Here is a 12,695-nt window from a genome sequence, read left to right on the forward strand (position 1 = left end):
TGATTAAAAAACAGAACAAACAAACAAACAAATGACAATCACCCTGGGTGTTTGAAAACTTGTGGGCAAATGAAGTAACTCATTATTTGCCTTTTTTTCTCTCTCTCTTCTTTTTTTAGATTTTATTTAAATTCAGGTTAGTTAACCTATAACATATTATTAGTTTCAGAAGTAGAATTTAGTGATTAATCAGTTACATGTAACACCCAGTGCTATTTTCAATGTTTGAGTTTTGGAGCTCTCTATTGTAAAGACTACAGTAATCATGGGATTACTAACCATGGGAATGTCTCCCCAGCAGGATAGAGGTATATTTCTCAAGGGGAGAATGTAAACATAAAAAAGATGGAAAGTATCCAGGAGAGTATCAGTAACTCACCTTGATTGAGTGCCAGTGCAGGTGCATACACCACCACTCCTGTGTAGAGAATCTGGTGGGGAAGCAAGAGTCAGGTGAACAGTGTGAAAAGTGGCATGGAATGGAAAGCTGCCTCAAAGCTTCCTTATTGACCTTAGAGAGGAATTTTCCTTATCATGGTCCTTAAACCTGCCATTGGCAACCACTCTAGTCTTGACATCATTGATTACTGTCATTAGTGTGCAAAGGGGATCACCAGCTTTTGATGGGGGAAGAGCATTGGACTTTTAAGTCTGCTGTGAATTTTGAGACTTGATGGCTAGGTATGACACATTTCTGAAGGAAACAAAGACAGGGTTCAAGTCAAGGTAAGGGTTTTGGTTCAGCCTTTCTCGACCCACCCCTGCCCCCATGCCTGTGTCACAATGACTCACCCTCATTGCAACACGCCGCCGAAACAGAGATTTTAGAAGGGAGAGAGGACAGCACAGCGAAGACTGACACGGGTGATCTAATTCCTGCGTACATCTTGGGACTCCCAGTGTTGCAGCCACTATGCTGAAGGAAGCAGGTGCAGTCCCATTTTTATTTTAAATGGGAATTCATCATTTAGAGGTCCTGTGAGGGTTTTAGGAGGCAAAAGTATAGGAGCCGTGCAGGGAGCACTGCCTTCCTCCTTTTCTCTCTCTTAAATCCCTCAGCCAGTGAGTGGGAGTTTTAAGAAAGGGAAGAAGGTCATTTTCCAGCAAGGAGTACTTCATGAGCTGTAGGAAGCGTACCAACCCTGTGGGACAGCATGAAGGCACCAAGAGCCTAGGAAACAGAAGAGGAGTCCAAAAGGGGAGAATGGGAGTATTGTTGTAAAATGACTTTCAGCAAGACGAAAGTCAACGCAGTTAAGTGGTGAAAAACTAATGACTGGACCATTTCATAGCCAAAGTAACTTGTACAAGCGAAATAAAAGTTTTTAATGCTATTTTTTCCTTTGTGGTTTATGATATACATTTGTTTTTTATTTACTATTTGGATGAATTTACAGGGTCTGTGCAATGTGGATAACTTTCACTGTAATCACTATCTCGAAAGTGCTATCCTTGGAAGAAAGCAGTTTCTTCTTAGTGCTAGGTTTGTCCTTTAGTTGCATTCATTGCCCCCCCTGGAGTAAACAAACCCATAGCTCGTCACCCCACACTTCCCACATCTGAAGCAGAACTTCCGCCTTACCGTCTGCACAATGTAGATGACAGTGGCCGCGAAGCGTACTGGTTTATTGAATCGTAGTTGTAAGTACTAAGAAGAACAGAGAGAAGGACAAGCAAAGAGTCAGTGAATTATTTACATAAGAGCTGCTAAGAAGGTTCTTTTTTCTTGGATTCCTTTATGTTTAGTGCTTTGGATTTATAATGTGATTTTATGCCATATATACTTGAGAGAACCGGAAAAATACAGATTTTTTGAAGTCCAAGAAATGGCAGAGCTCTGTTAAAGATCAATTTTTGCTTACGCTTCTCATGATAGAGAAGATAAATGCTTTTTATTTTTAAATTTTCATGGTTTGAATAAAAATCCAGATCCTCTGACTTTCTACTCAGGGGTCTTCCTACTGACTACACCGAAGCCACTGTTGTCTTTTCTATTCCGTTCCCCCAGAATTCGCCCAGACCTGTATTCCTTCTTCCCTAGGCCACTGCAGCAGCCCAGGGAATAATTCTTATTGGAATTAGAGGGATCAGCTGGTCCCTAATCCCAATCCTGGCCCGTCTATTCCATCAATGGATGTTTCTCCTAGACCAAGGCTCTAATCATATTGCTTTTTTTCTTAAAATCTTCAATGACCGTCCATCATTGAAAACAAAGTGTACATCCCACACTTGGTACTCTCTACTGTCTGATCTGCACCTTCCTATTGAAGGACCCCAGGTCAGAACTATAGTATAGCCTATAAGTTTTAACATTCTTTTTATAACCAGCTTATGCTAACTAAGAAACTGTGGCCAGCTGACCATAGATAAAGGAGTCAGCAAGCAGCATAACAGGATAACGAATAGCAAAAATCTGTGTTTAACCCAGCTGTTTCTGGCTTCTGTATAATAATGCTTCTAATGCTTTGCTAAGAAATGAAAAATTGCTTAAACCCTCGCTCGCTGTGTAATCAAATAAAGTTATACCCTTCCCCTGTTAAGAATTTCCCCTACTACTAAGTAAAATTGATAAGGGTTGTCTCCCGTACCAAGGCCAGAGACGTGTGGTTCAGCACGTACGCTAGCTGGAGACGTGCGGTTCAGCACGTATACAGATAAAGGTTAGAAACGTGCAATTCAACACGTACCCTCTACTGTACACTACCTGAATGGTGACTGGCCAGAATGTATGGTTGGTTTTAAAGGATTGGCTACCTGTGTGTAGGCCTTGCTGTAATGCTTTTAAATTACTGGCTAGAAAAGTGAGGACTCTGATGTAATGGACTGTAAAATTCTATATTAAGGGACTCCCGAAACAGATCGGGGCTCTCAGACACTGACCCATCCCTCGCGGATTTCGTGGTCAAGTGTCCCTGGGAGTCCGAGCATGCCCGAATAAAATCCTCTTTCTTATTGCATCCAGTGGTCTGTGAGTGCGTCCTTGGGTGCGGGTCCTCTAGGGTCTTTCACTATCTTAAGTCACACCTCTGTCCCTCCGATTATTTATTCTCCACATAAAATCACTGGGAAATTAGAAGGAGAGGTGAACCATGAGAGACTATGGACTCTGAAAAACAATCTGAGGGTTTTGAAGGGACGGGGGGTGGGAGGTTGGGGTACCAGGTGGTGGGTATTGTAGAGGGCACGGATTGCATGGAGCACGGGGTGTGGTGCAAAAATAATGAATACTGTTATGCTGGAAATAAAAAAAAAAAAAAATCACTGTGTGCTTTTCAATCGACATGCTTTGCACTTCTCAGACTTTTCTTTTCTTACCCTGCTCCACCCCTGCCCTGAGAAAATAACCATCTTATTTGTAGACCCTCTTTCCTCAGACGATAGGTTCAGTACACTGAGTCTGGAGCTAGTCCAGCGAGAGGGTGACTGAGTGCAGCAGATATAAGGAAAACATTCGTAAAGAGGTAAGAAGGTCAGTGAGGAGACAAGTCTCAGATGTCACAGGATGGAAAATGATGCAAAACTTTTGTGGTGTTGACAACTTAGGTTCAAATCAGATAACCTTTGGAAAGATTCATTTACTGCGGTCAGCGATGGCTTTCTTTTCTAAAAGTGGTGCTTCTAAGGCTCGAGGGGCATAGTCAATGATAATGCGAAGTACAAGCACAAGAATGTAGTGGGATCTTAGTGACCACAGTAGTCACCATGAGTGCAATGCCAGCTTACTGGCACTCACGATTCCAATACACGCTGACGGCTTCCAAATGCACCTGTGAGCGTCTGCTTAAGGGCTTTGTTTCAGCCCTGGCAAGGCAGGCTAGAAATGCCTGGGGGTGTTATCATTGGCTGAAAGCCAGAGAGCTATGCAGAAAAATATTCTGGCTTCTTTGCTGGTCAGGAAAGACCTCCGGGACATGATCTGTATGTCTTCCTGAGGTCCCCAGTGAGACTGAACCTCAGTTGCTCCCAGTAGCGACCTGCTCCAAAACACACATTTTATTGGCTTCATTTCCTTCCATATTTATTTTAACTGCCATTTGCCTACCAATGTTAAATGAAATTACTTCCTGCAAAATGACTTGCCTTCAGGGTTTCCTTTGGGGGGAACATAACTTAAATCAAATAGAATGCAAATGGTGACTTTAAAAATGCTTGTGTAAAAGGGTGTGTCCTGCTGATGGGGACTTTTTGTTCCCCGTGACATAAGAGAACTCAAGATAGCCTGCTGGAGTATGCAAACACGTGTGATAGAGACAGGCTGTCTCATCTCAGTTCCCTTGGACCTGTGAGCCACTAGCTAACACATCAGCTGATGGCAGTCCTATGCAAAGTCTCAGTGAGATCAAGAGAAGAACCTCACTGTTTTACTGGACTCCTAGTGAGCCCAGACCAAATTGCTGACCCACAGAATTGTAAGCAAATAAAATTGTTGTTCGATAACATTTATTTTGGGGTAATATGTTACATAGCAGTATACAAGTGATATAAAAATTGGTACCAAGAGTGGAGAAATGTTGTAACCAATCCCCAAAATAATGCAGTATTGGCTTTGGGACTGGGTGGCACCTGAAGTTTGGGAAAGCAAGGGGGAAATTATTCCTGAAAAATGGAAAGACACTAAGGGGACTGCTATTGGAATCTGCACAAAGTAAGGGTTTTAACATCGCCATTTAGTTCCAGTAAATTCAGTCAATTCAGTCCAACTGAGAAGGGAGTAAGGAGAAAAAGATATGTGGGGGGAAAAGAAGAAGAAGAAGAAGAAGAAGAAGAAGAAGAAGTAGTAGTAGTAGTAGTAGTAGTAGTAGTAGTAGTGAATCAGAAGTAAGGCTCCCTGAATTCTAGTTTGAGCTTTGCCACTATCTTACTGTGACCTAAGCCTTTGGCTTCTCATCCATGAAACGAGAGACAATTTCAAGGGCATTATAATCTGTCTGAAAGAACATGTTTACCCATCCTTTCAATTACTCCCTCCCTCGTTCAATGGTCCTTTTTGATGTGTATTTATCTATCGCTACAGTCGAAAGTAAAAGTGGAAGTCCAGCTGAAGAGTTGCATGCTTCGTGCCTGCTTTTGAAAAATTGCACAGGTAACGCTTCCCATCTTTGTATTTGATTATTTTCAAAACTGCAGACCTGGATAGAGCCACATTCTTTTCCATCTTAGTGAATAATTAAAAATAATTAAATGGTTCTGACTTCTCATATTGGTTCAAACCCAAGTAAACGGATCCCTTCTTTATTCCTCTCTTTCTCTCATTCCCCACATCTACTTCATACAAGAATCCTGGTGCCCAAGTCCCACTTTCAAAAATAAGCCACTTACATTATCTCTTCTGTTGCCCCTGCAACACCATCAGCTCTTGCCTGAGCTACAGCAAGAGCCTCCTAACTAGACCCCCTGCTAGAGCAGAAAAACCCCAGACTCACTGCCAACATCCAGCTAGAGCAACACTCCAGATCCAAATCACGTCACTCCTCTGCCCAAACGCTGCCATGACCCATCTCACGTAAAGTATACATCAATCCTTGCCATGACCTCAGAGGCTTTATAACATTGGTTCAAACCCTCTCAGACCCTGAATACCCATCTTGGAGTAAAACATTTTGTAGCATCATTTACTATGCTGAAATAACATTCAATAGTGACATCATATACACATCTAATTTCTGAAAGCTTGATTATAATTACTACAACACCATAAATGTAACTTAAAGGAGAATTAAAAGGAAAGAAACTAACCTTCCACAGTATGTCATCTATAAAGCTTAGAAACCATGATAAAAGATGATACTTAAAAAAGTAGTAGCCTGTGCATTATGGCAATGAAGAAGTTTGGATTAAAGAGATGTAAGTAATTCAGAAGACGTTTAGTTTGAGAAGTCCAAGAATAATGAGAAGACAGGCAGACACCAGTCTATAAATGAGTGCTATGGATAAATAAAAACAGATTATATTTATTAGCGTGTGCTCAGAGAAAGAAGGCAATTACTAATGGCAAATCATCCAAGTGGAGATCATGAAACTGTATGACACTGCAAATGAGCTGAGCCCAATCTATAACGTGATGGTGAGAACAATCCCTCATGCTTTGACACGGGGACAACTAGTGATAAAATCACACTGATGGCACAGCTTGGTGTTGAAATCCCACTATATATCAAAGCATTTTAATCATTTGGCTATGACTGTAAAATACTTATCCCAAATCTCACTGGCTTAAAAACAAAGGACTTAATCAACTATACCCTAATTTAAACAATAAAATAAAATAAAATTCAAAAATAAATAAATACAATCTCTTAAATAAAAAATATATTAATAAGGGCGCCTGGGTGGCTCAGTGGGTTAAGCCGCTGCCTTCGGCTCAGGTCATGATCTCAGGGTCCTGGGATCGAGTCCCACATCGGGCTCTCTGCTCAGCGGGGAGCCTGCTTCCTCCTCTCTCTCTGTTTGCCTCTCTGCCTACTTGTGATCTCTCTCTGTCAAATAAATAAATTAAAAAAAATCTTAAAATATATATATATTAATAATAAAAAAATTTAAAAATGTAAAAAAGAATTCCATTATTTTGCAGATTGGCTGGGTTATTTCTCGACTTGTTTCCCCAGGGCCCTCATGAGACTGCGATCTGCTGGAAGGTTAGCAGGGTGAGAAGGTCCACGTGGCCTCATTCACCCATCTGCTGGTTGAGTTGGCTGTTGGCTGGGGTGCCTCTCTTCTCCTCTGTGTGTCCGCTCCTCCTCCAGAAGATGGACCCGGTAGCCCAGCTTCCTGACACAGCAGTACCAGGACAGCATTCCATCGGGCAAAGGCAGAAGCTATATACCTCATGAGGCCTAGGCTCCAAATTTACAAATCCCTTCTGCCACATTCTGTCACAAGGACATCCCAGATTCAAGGACTAGAGAAAAAGACACCACCTCTTCCAGTCCTTGGCACTTCAAAAGACCCTGGAAAGAATATCTGTGAATGGGTAACAGGGAATGGAGAATGAAAAAAGAAACATAATACATTCAAGCTTCTATAAAGAGCTCGAATGGTATAAACTTGGGGACCGTAATCACAAGAACAACAATAATAATAAAGAATAATACAAAACCCTTATGAGGCATTTACCATTTGTCAGATTCGGTTAAAAATATTTGCACGTAGGGGCACCTGGGTGGCTCAGTGGTTTAAGCCGCTGCCTTCAGCTGGGGTCATGATCTCAGGGTCCTGGGATCGAGTCCCGCATCGGGCTCTCTGTTCAGCAGGGAGCCTGCTTCCCTATCTCTCTCTCTGGCTGCCTCTCCGTCTACTTGTGATTTCTCTCTGTCAAATTAATAAATAAAAGCTTTAAAAAAAATATTTGCACGTAACACTCCAATTACTCTTCACAGACATCCGGGGAGAGAGGTGCTTTTATCGCTACTCTACATATGTGGAAATCAGGCAAAATTAAGCAATTTTCCCAGTCATGCCGCTGGTGGGTGGCAGTGCTAGCATAGCAAGCCAGATACTCAGGAGGCCATGCTTTTAATCCTTGTGCCATTTGCCAATTCTCATAAAGCAAAGGCAGTCCCCAAATCACCCCTTATGTACTTTACACGATCGGAAGTTCTTACCATTAGGGTACTAAAAATTAAAAATATGTAGAGGGCAACAAAATTTAAAAATTGAATTCAACGAAACCCTAACATTTCTTACAACTGTATTAACTTAATAATTAAAAGGCAATCTCACATCTCCCCAACTACGTATTTGCAAGGGTTGGATGCAGTAACTGAACCACTTTACTAAAACCAGTTACAATGACCTAGGTATTGAGTAACACATCTGGAAGAGATGGCTCATTAAATAAAGTTTCAGTAACCTCAAGACAATGTTTTTATTCTATTTTAATTTGGGGGAAATAGACTAATTTATAGTGCGTGTGTATAGCTTCCTTTTTTAAAAAGTTAACATTATTCGGTGCCTGGGTGGCTCAGTGGGTTAAGCCTCTGCCTTCAGCTCAGGTCATGATCTCAGGGTCCTGGAATCCAGACCCACATCGGGCTCTCTGCTTAGTAGGGAGTCTGCTCGCCCCCCACCCCCGACTCTGCTTGCCCCTCTGTCTACTTGTGGTCTCTCTCTCTGTGTCAAATAAATAAATAAAATCTTTTTTTAAGTAAGTAAACATTATTATGTAGCAAAGTACTACTAATTTCTATTTGCTGTAGGTTTTGAACATGAGGACATTAAAAAATCACTAAGCATATGGTGGTACAATTATCCATCACATATATACATCTTATATACTGTAAGACACCTGGTGCCCCTGCTCATGCCCCTTAAACTCCAATAGTGTCCCCCACTCGTTATGACAACCAAATTACCTCATGAATATTCGAGGCCCCCTGTGTCTGACCCCATATATACAAGAACTGCGACTCCATGCAGTGAGGCTCCCCCACCTCTTTGATCTCAACTCTCCCCTTTCTCCACTTGGCTCACTCTTCTCCAAGCATAATGATTTCTTTGCTGTCCTTCAAACATGCTAATCACTCTCCCCTTTGAGGACCTTTGCATCTGTGGTTACTTTAGCTTGGAATGGTCTTCCCTCCCACGGTGCAATTGCTTGCTTTCTCTGGGTCCCCAATTCAATGTCCAATTCTCACTGAAGTCTCACTTAACCACCCCGTATGAATTGTCGACATTCTCGGCCCAAAGCAGAGCTCCTGCATTCTACATTATCCTATTTACTTATTCCCTAACTGTACTTAGTAGGGCAGGATAGCATTGTGATTCAGCATGCCATCTCTACAATTAGATGGTCCATGTTTGAAACACGGCCACTTGCTAGCAAGTTACCGAACTCTATGTGCCTCATGCTTCTCGTCTGTTAAATGGGGATGATAATAACAGAACCTACCGAAAAAGGCTATTTGAAGGTCAAATGATTTGATCATAGAGCTAGAGAGGTGCTCAGCACACAAATGGCAAACACTTTTCTATTATGACTGTCTTACATAGTATGTTTATTGATCATCTCTGCTATCAAGTAAGCTGTGTGAGAGCAGAGGTTTGGTTCAATGCTTCATCTCCAGAGCCTAGGGTGTTCCCGTGAACATAGCAGTGTTTAATGAGTATTGAATGGATTATTGATTTAGTTAGTTGTAAAGATGATTTTCGACATTTAGGTAGCTTTTTTTTTTTAAGTAATTTAAAAAGCTCTTTCATACTTAACTCTTTATGAAAGAAGGGAGGTATTATTTCCTGTGTGGAAACCAGAGCTGATAAACATTAGGTAACTTGCACCAAGACAACCTATTATTAAGCAATGGGCTTTGAAATCAAACTGCCATTTTCTGTCTCCTCTCCTTTTCTCTCTGTCTCCCCTCTCCAGCAGTCACTGAGGCAATTCTTTCTTAAAATGTTAGCAGTGGTGGTGGGTATTAAAGAGGGCATGTATTGCATGGAGCACTGGGTGTGGTGCATAAACAATGAATTTTGGAACACTGAAAATAAAATAAAAAGTCTGTGGGAATCACGCCTTATTAGCTGAATGGAAAAACCTGGGATATATTTATGTTTTCAGAAGTACACTAATGAGCCTCGAGGATATGTGTATGTATGTGTGTGTGTGTATATATATATATATATATATATATATATATATATATATATATTTTAGGACTAATGATAAATTCCTCTTGAACTACATCCCAGAGAGTAGCTGATGCATGACCTAATTCTGATCACCTACTTTTGGTGGGAAGAGGAGTTTGAGGTTGGATGTTTGATTATGATTACCTGCAGAATCACAAGTTTTAAAACCTGCTATAAAGTATTCATTTGCCAAAGTGGCTTTTAAGGTCCAGAGTAATCCTTTATGATCATTTAGTTAACAGAATTTAAAAAAAAAAAAAAAAGAGGTATGTTAAGAGTCCTCTGCTGTGACTTGGTAGGGATGGTGTTGGATAAGGAAAATACACATATTTCTCATAGAAACTGATGTATGATCATGCTTAAACACGACATGTGAACTCAATTTTTAACACGTTATTTCTCTTGAGAATTATTGCAAAATCAAAACACCACTGCCTCATTTTGTTTTCCTCAATATAATCCCCATATTTGTATCCTTTAGCAATTCCTCCCCCCGTTAAAATGTTTTCTAATCTCTTAAAAACTTTACCATTTCACCACTGATAGAAATAATCTATATTAAAATACTCAGCTCTACTATGAGACAGAAAGGGATAAAGATGAAATGGGTTCTCATTAGACCTTATCTGGTATACAATCTTGATGAAGCCATTTATGTCAATTTCAGTTTTCTTTTCCGGAAAATGATGATATTTACAGTGTATGTTCTGCATGCTTTTCAGAAGACTGATATGCATAATACAAATAACAACTTCAGCTCTCTTTCATTGAGACTCTCCTACAAGTCAGACAATGCATTAGGTGTTTGTAGATAGGTTCTCATTTAATCAGTGAGAGAGCCTTGTGGGATTGGCTCCATATTTTCATTCTACAGGTGGAAAAACAGTTCTGTGTGTGCAAAGATAAGTTTTTCCAATAACAATGAAATGTGTTTTTACCATGATGCATAATCGTCCTGAAAATAAATGCACTCTTCAACTACCACATGTTATTAAGACAATGTATACTATTATGGGGGAGGGGGATGTCCAAGGGTGGAGAAAATAGCAACTCTTTCCAAAATGAAGAAGAAAAGAAGAGTTGTCTTACCTCGTAAGTGCTGGTGATGCCAGATCTGTAGAACACGGGGAGAAAGAGCTCTGATGTGAGGACGATGACAAATGCATATGAAATGAAGAAGAGCACAAAAGATGCCCCAAAGCGGTACACCTCAGAGGGAGCCCCCAGGACAGTGACAGCTGACATGAAGCTGGCTGTCAGGGACAACGCTACAGGACCAAAGCTCATTTGCCTTCCCCCAACAAGGAACTCCCTTGAAGTTGCCTTTTTCCTCTCCTTAATAGCAAAGAACACCCCAATTCCAGAGGAAATGACAAAGAGGGCTGCAAATACAACATAATCCCAAACTGCGAAGCTCTTGGCCTCCATGCTGGGAAGTATGGTCCCGGGTAGAAGTTGTTTCCAAAAGCAAAGCTCAGGGCAGTAGATGTTTTGCCAAGAGAGGAGACTGTGATTTTGTGAAGAGACTGATGACCACGGACACTTGACTGGATCTTCAGACACCAAGTTGTACTCAAGGAAGACCTCAGAGATTGACTACAAAGAAGAATCTGGTAGTGGCATTGGTAGAAACAGATGAGAACTTGAAATCTGACCCGGCCAGGAGCTGTCTGTTCTCCAGAGAAGGAATTCAGATGTGTTCTGAAATTAATAACCATGGAGGTGGAATGGACTTGCCAGATAACATGCTCTTTTATCTTCTAGATTTTTTTTTTTTTTTTTTGATTTAAGGTTAAACATTACTGGGGAAAAAATGGAAGGGATACAAGTTGACCATCTCAGCATTTTTAATTAGTGAAATGCAATCTGCAATATGCAACATCACCCTCAGGGGTATCTTTTCCTGAGTAAGGTGGGGGAGGGATACCTGTAATTTTCCGAGGCTGTGGGTGTGGAAGGAAAGGAGCAAAGGACTGGCAATCAGGAGACCTTTGCTCAAGTTGGCTCAGTTGTAAGCAAGCTGTGTAATTGTTACCAAATCATTTAACCTTTCTGAGCTTCAGCTGGAACATGGAGGTAATAAGACCTTAATAGGTTTTTAAAGTTTTTAAGTGTTTGTAACTTTCTACCCACTTTTCCCATGATCTATAAAATGAAAGTTACTAATATCTACCTCATTGGCTGTTATTGGTGTTTAGAGCAGAGCACTTCTCAACATAATAGTTGGTTCTCTCAACTCAGGAAATGGATTCACCAATAATTAATAAACGATTTGTAGTCCTCTGTTTTATCTCTCTGTCTCTCTCTTGTTTCAACATTTATAACACTTGCACTCAGAGGCTAAGTCAGAGTGAGTACTAGGACAAATGAGAAAAGAAAGGTGAAAATCCAGTTACAGATTCCTGTTTCTCTTCTTGTTAGACGGTCCATTGTCCTGAGGCACCACACTGAGCCTTTGGGGGACAATTTCTCAATTGTTCTCATTGCTCATACTTCTCTTTCTTGGTCTTCCCTGAGACCTAGCTCTACAAAACCTGATTATTCCACAAGATCTAGTTCCTGTCTCTTCTGCTCTGTGGAGCCTTCCCTGACTCATACCTGCTCTCTGTACCCCAGATCCTGCGGGAATCAGCATCCCATGGTGCTCAGTTTGACCTCTGAGAGTGTCCTCAGGTATTTTAAAGGACCTATATGTATGTCCGAATCAGTCAGTCAGCTGTTGTAGATGACCAACCTCTGGAAGATAGAGGCTCAAGACTTGGTCCATAGTGATCTAGAAATAGTAGCCATTGTAGAAAACAAGGAAATTGGGTGACCAAGTGGCTCAGTTGATTAAAAGTCTGCCTTCAGCTCAGATCATGATTTCAGGGTCCTAGGATGGAATTAAGCTCTGCATTGGGCTCCCTACTGAGCGAGGAGTCTGATTCTCCCTCTGCCTCTACACCCCATCCTGTGCTCTCTTTCTCTCTCAAATAAATAAATAAATAATCTTAAAAAAAGAAAATATGGAAATAATCAACAAAGCTAAAAAAGAAAATATAAATTATTCAATATTTCCAAAACCAGAAACA

At 40.9% G+C, this 12,695-nt stretch overlaps 1 protein-coding gene across 2 annotated transcripts in view; it reads right to left on the bottom strand.

Annotated features, from left to right (window-relative positions):
- SLC5A12 (solute carrier family 5 member 12) overlaps positions 1-11,330 on the bottom strand; it is a 53,954-nt gene extending 42,624 nt beyond the window's left edge. Inside the window, exons 1-3 of one of the 2 annotated variants that reach the window (XM_032359268.1) lie at positions 10,714-11,330; positions 1,583-1,648; positions 380-431 (exon numbers count right to left, since the gene is read on the bottom strand). In XM_032359268.1, the coding sequence (XP_032215159.1) occupies positions 380-431; positions 1,583-1,648; positions 10,714-11,052 (457 nt within the window). In that variant the 5' untranslated portion in view covers positions 11,053-11,330. The remainder of the gene's footprint in view (positions 1-379; positions 432-1,582; positions 1,649-10,713) is intronic. The other variant, XM_032359269.1, reaches the window with a different exon arrangement.
- Between the last annotated feature and the right edge of the window lie 1,365 nt (positions 11,331-12,695).

The sequence above is a fragment of the Mustela erminea genome, chromosome 9, assembly GCF_009829155.1.
Source record: "Mustela erminea isolate mMusErm1 chromosome 9, mMusErm1.Pri, whole genome shotgun sequence".
NCBI lineage: Eukaryota > Metazoa > Chordata > Mammalia > Carnivora > Mustelidae > Mustela > Mustela erminea.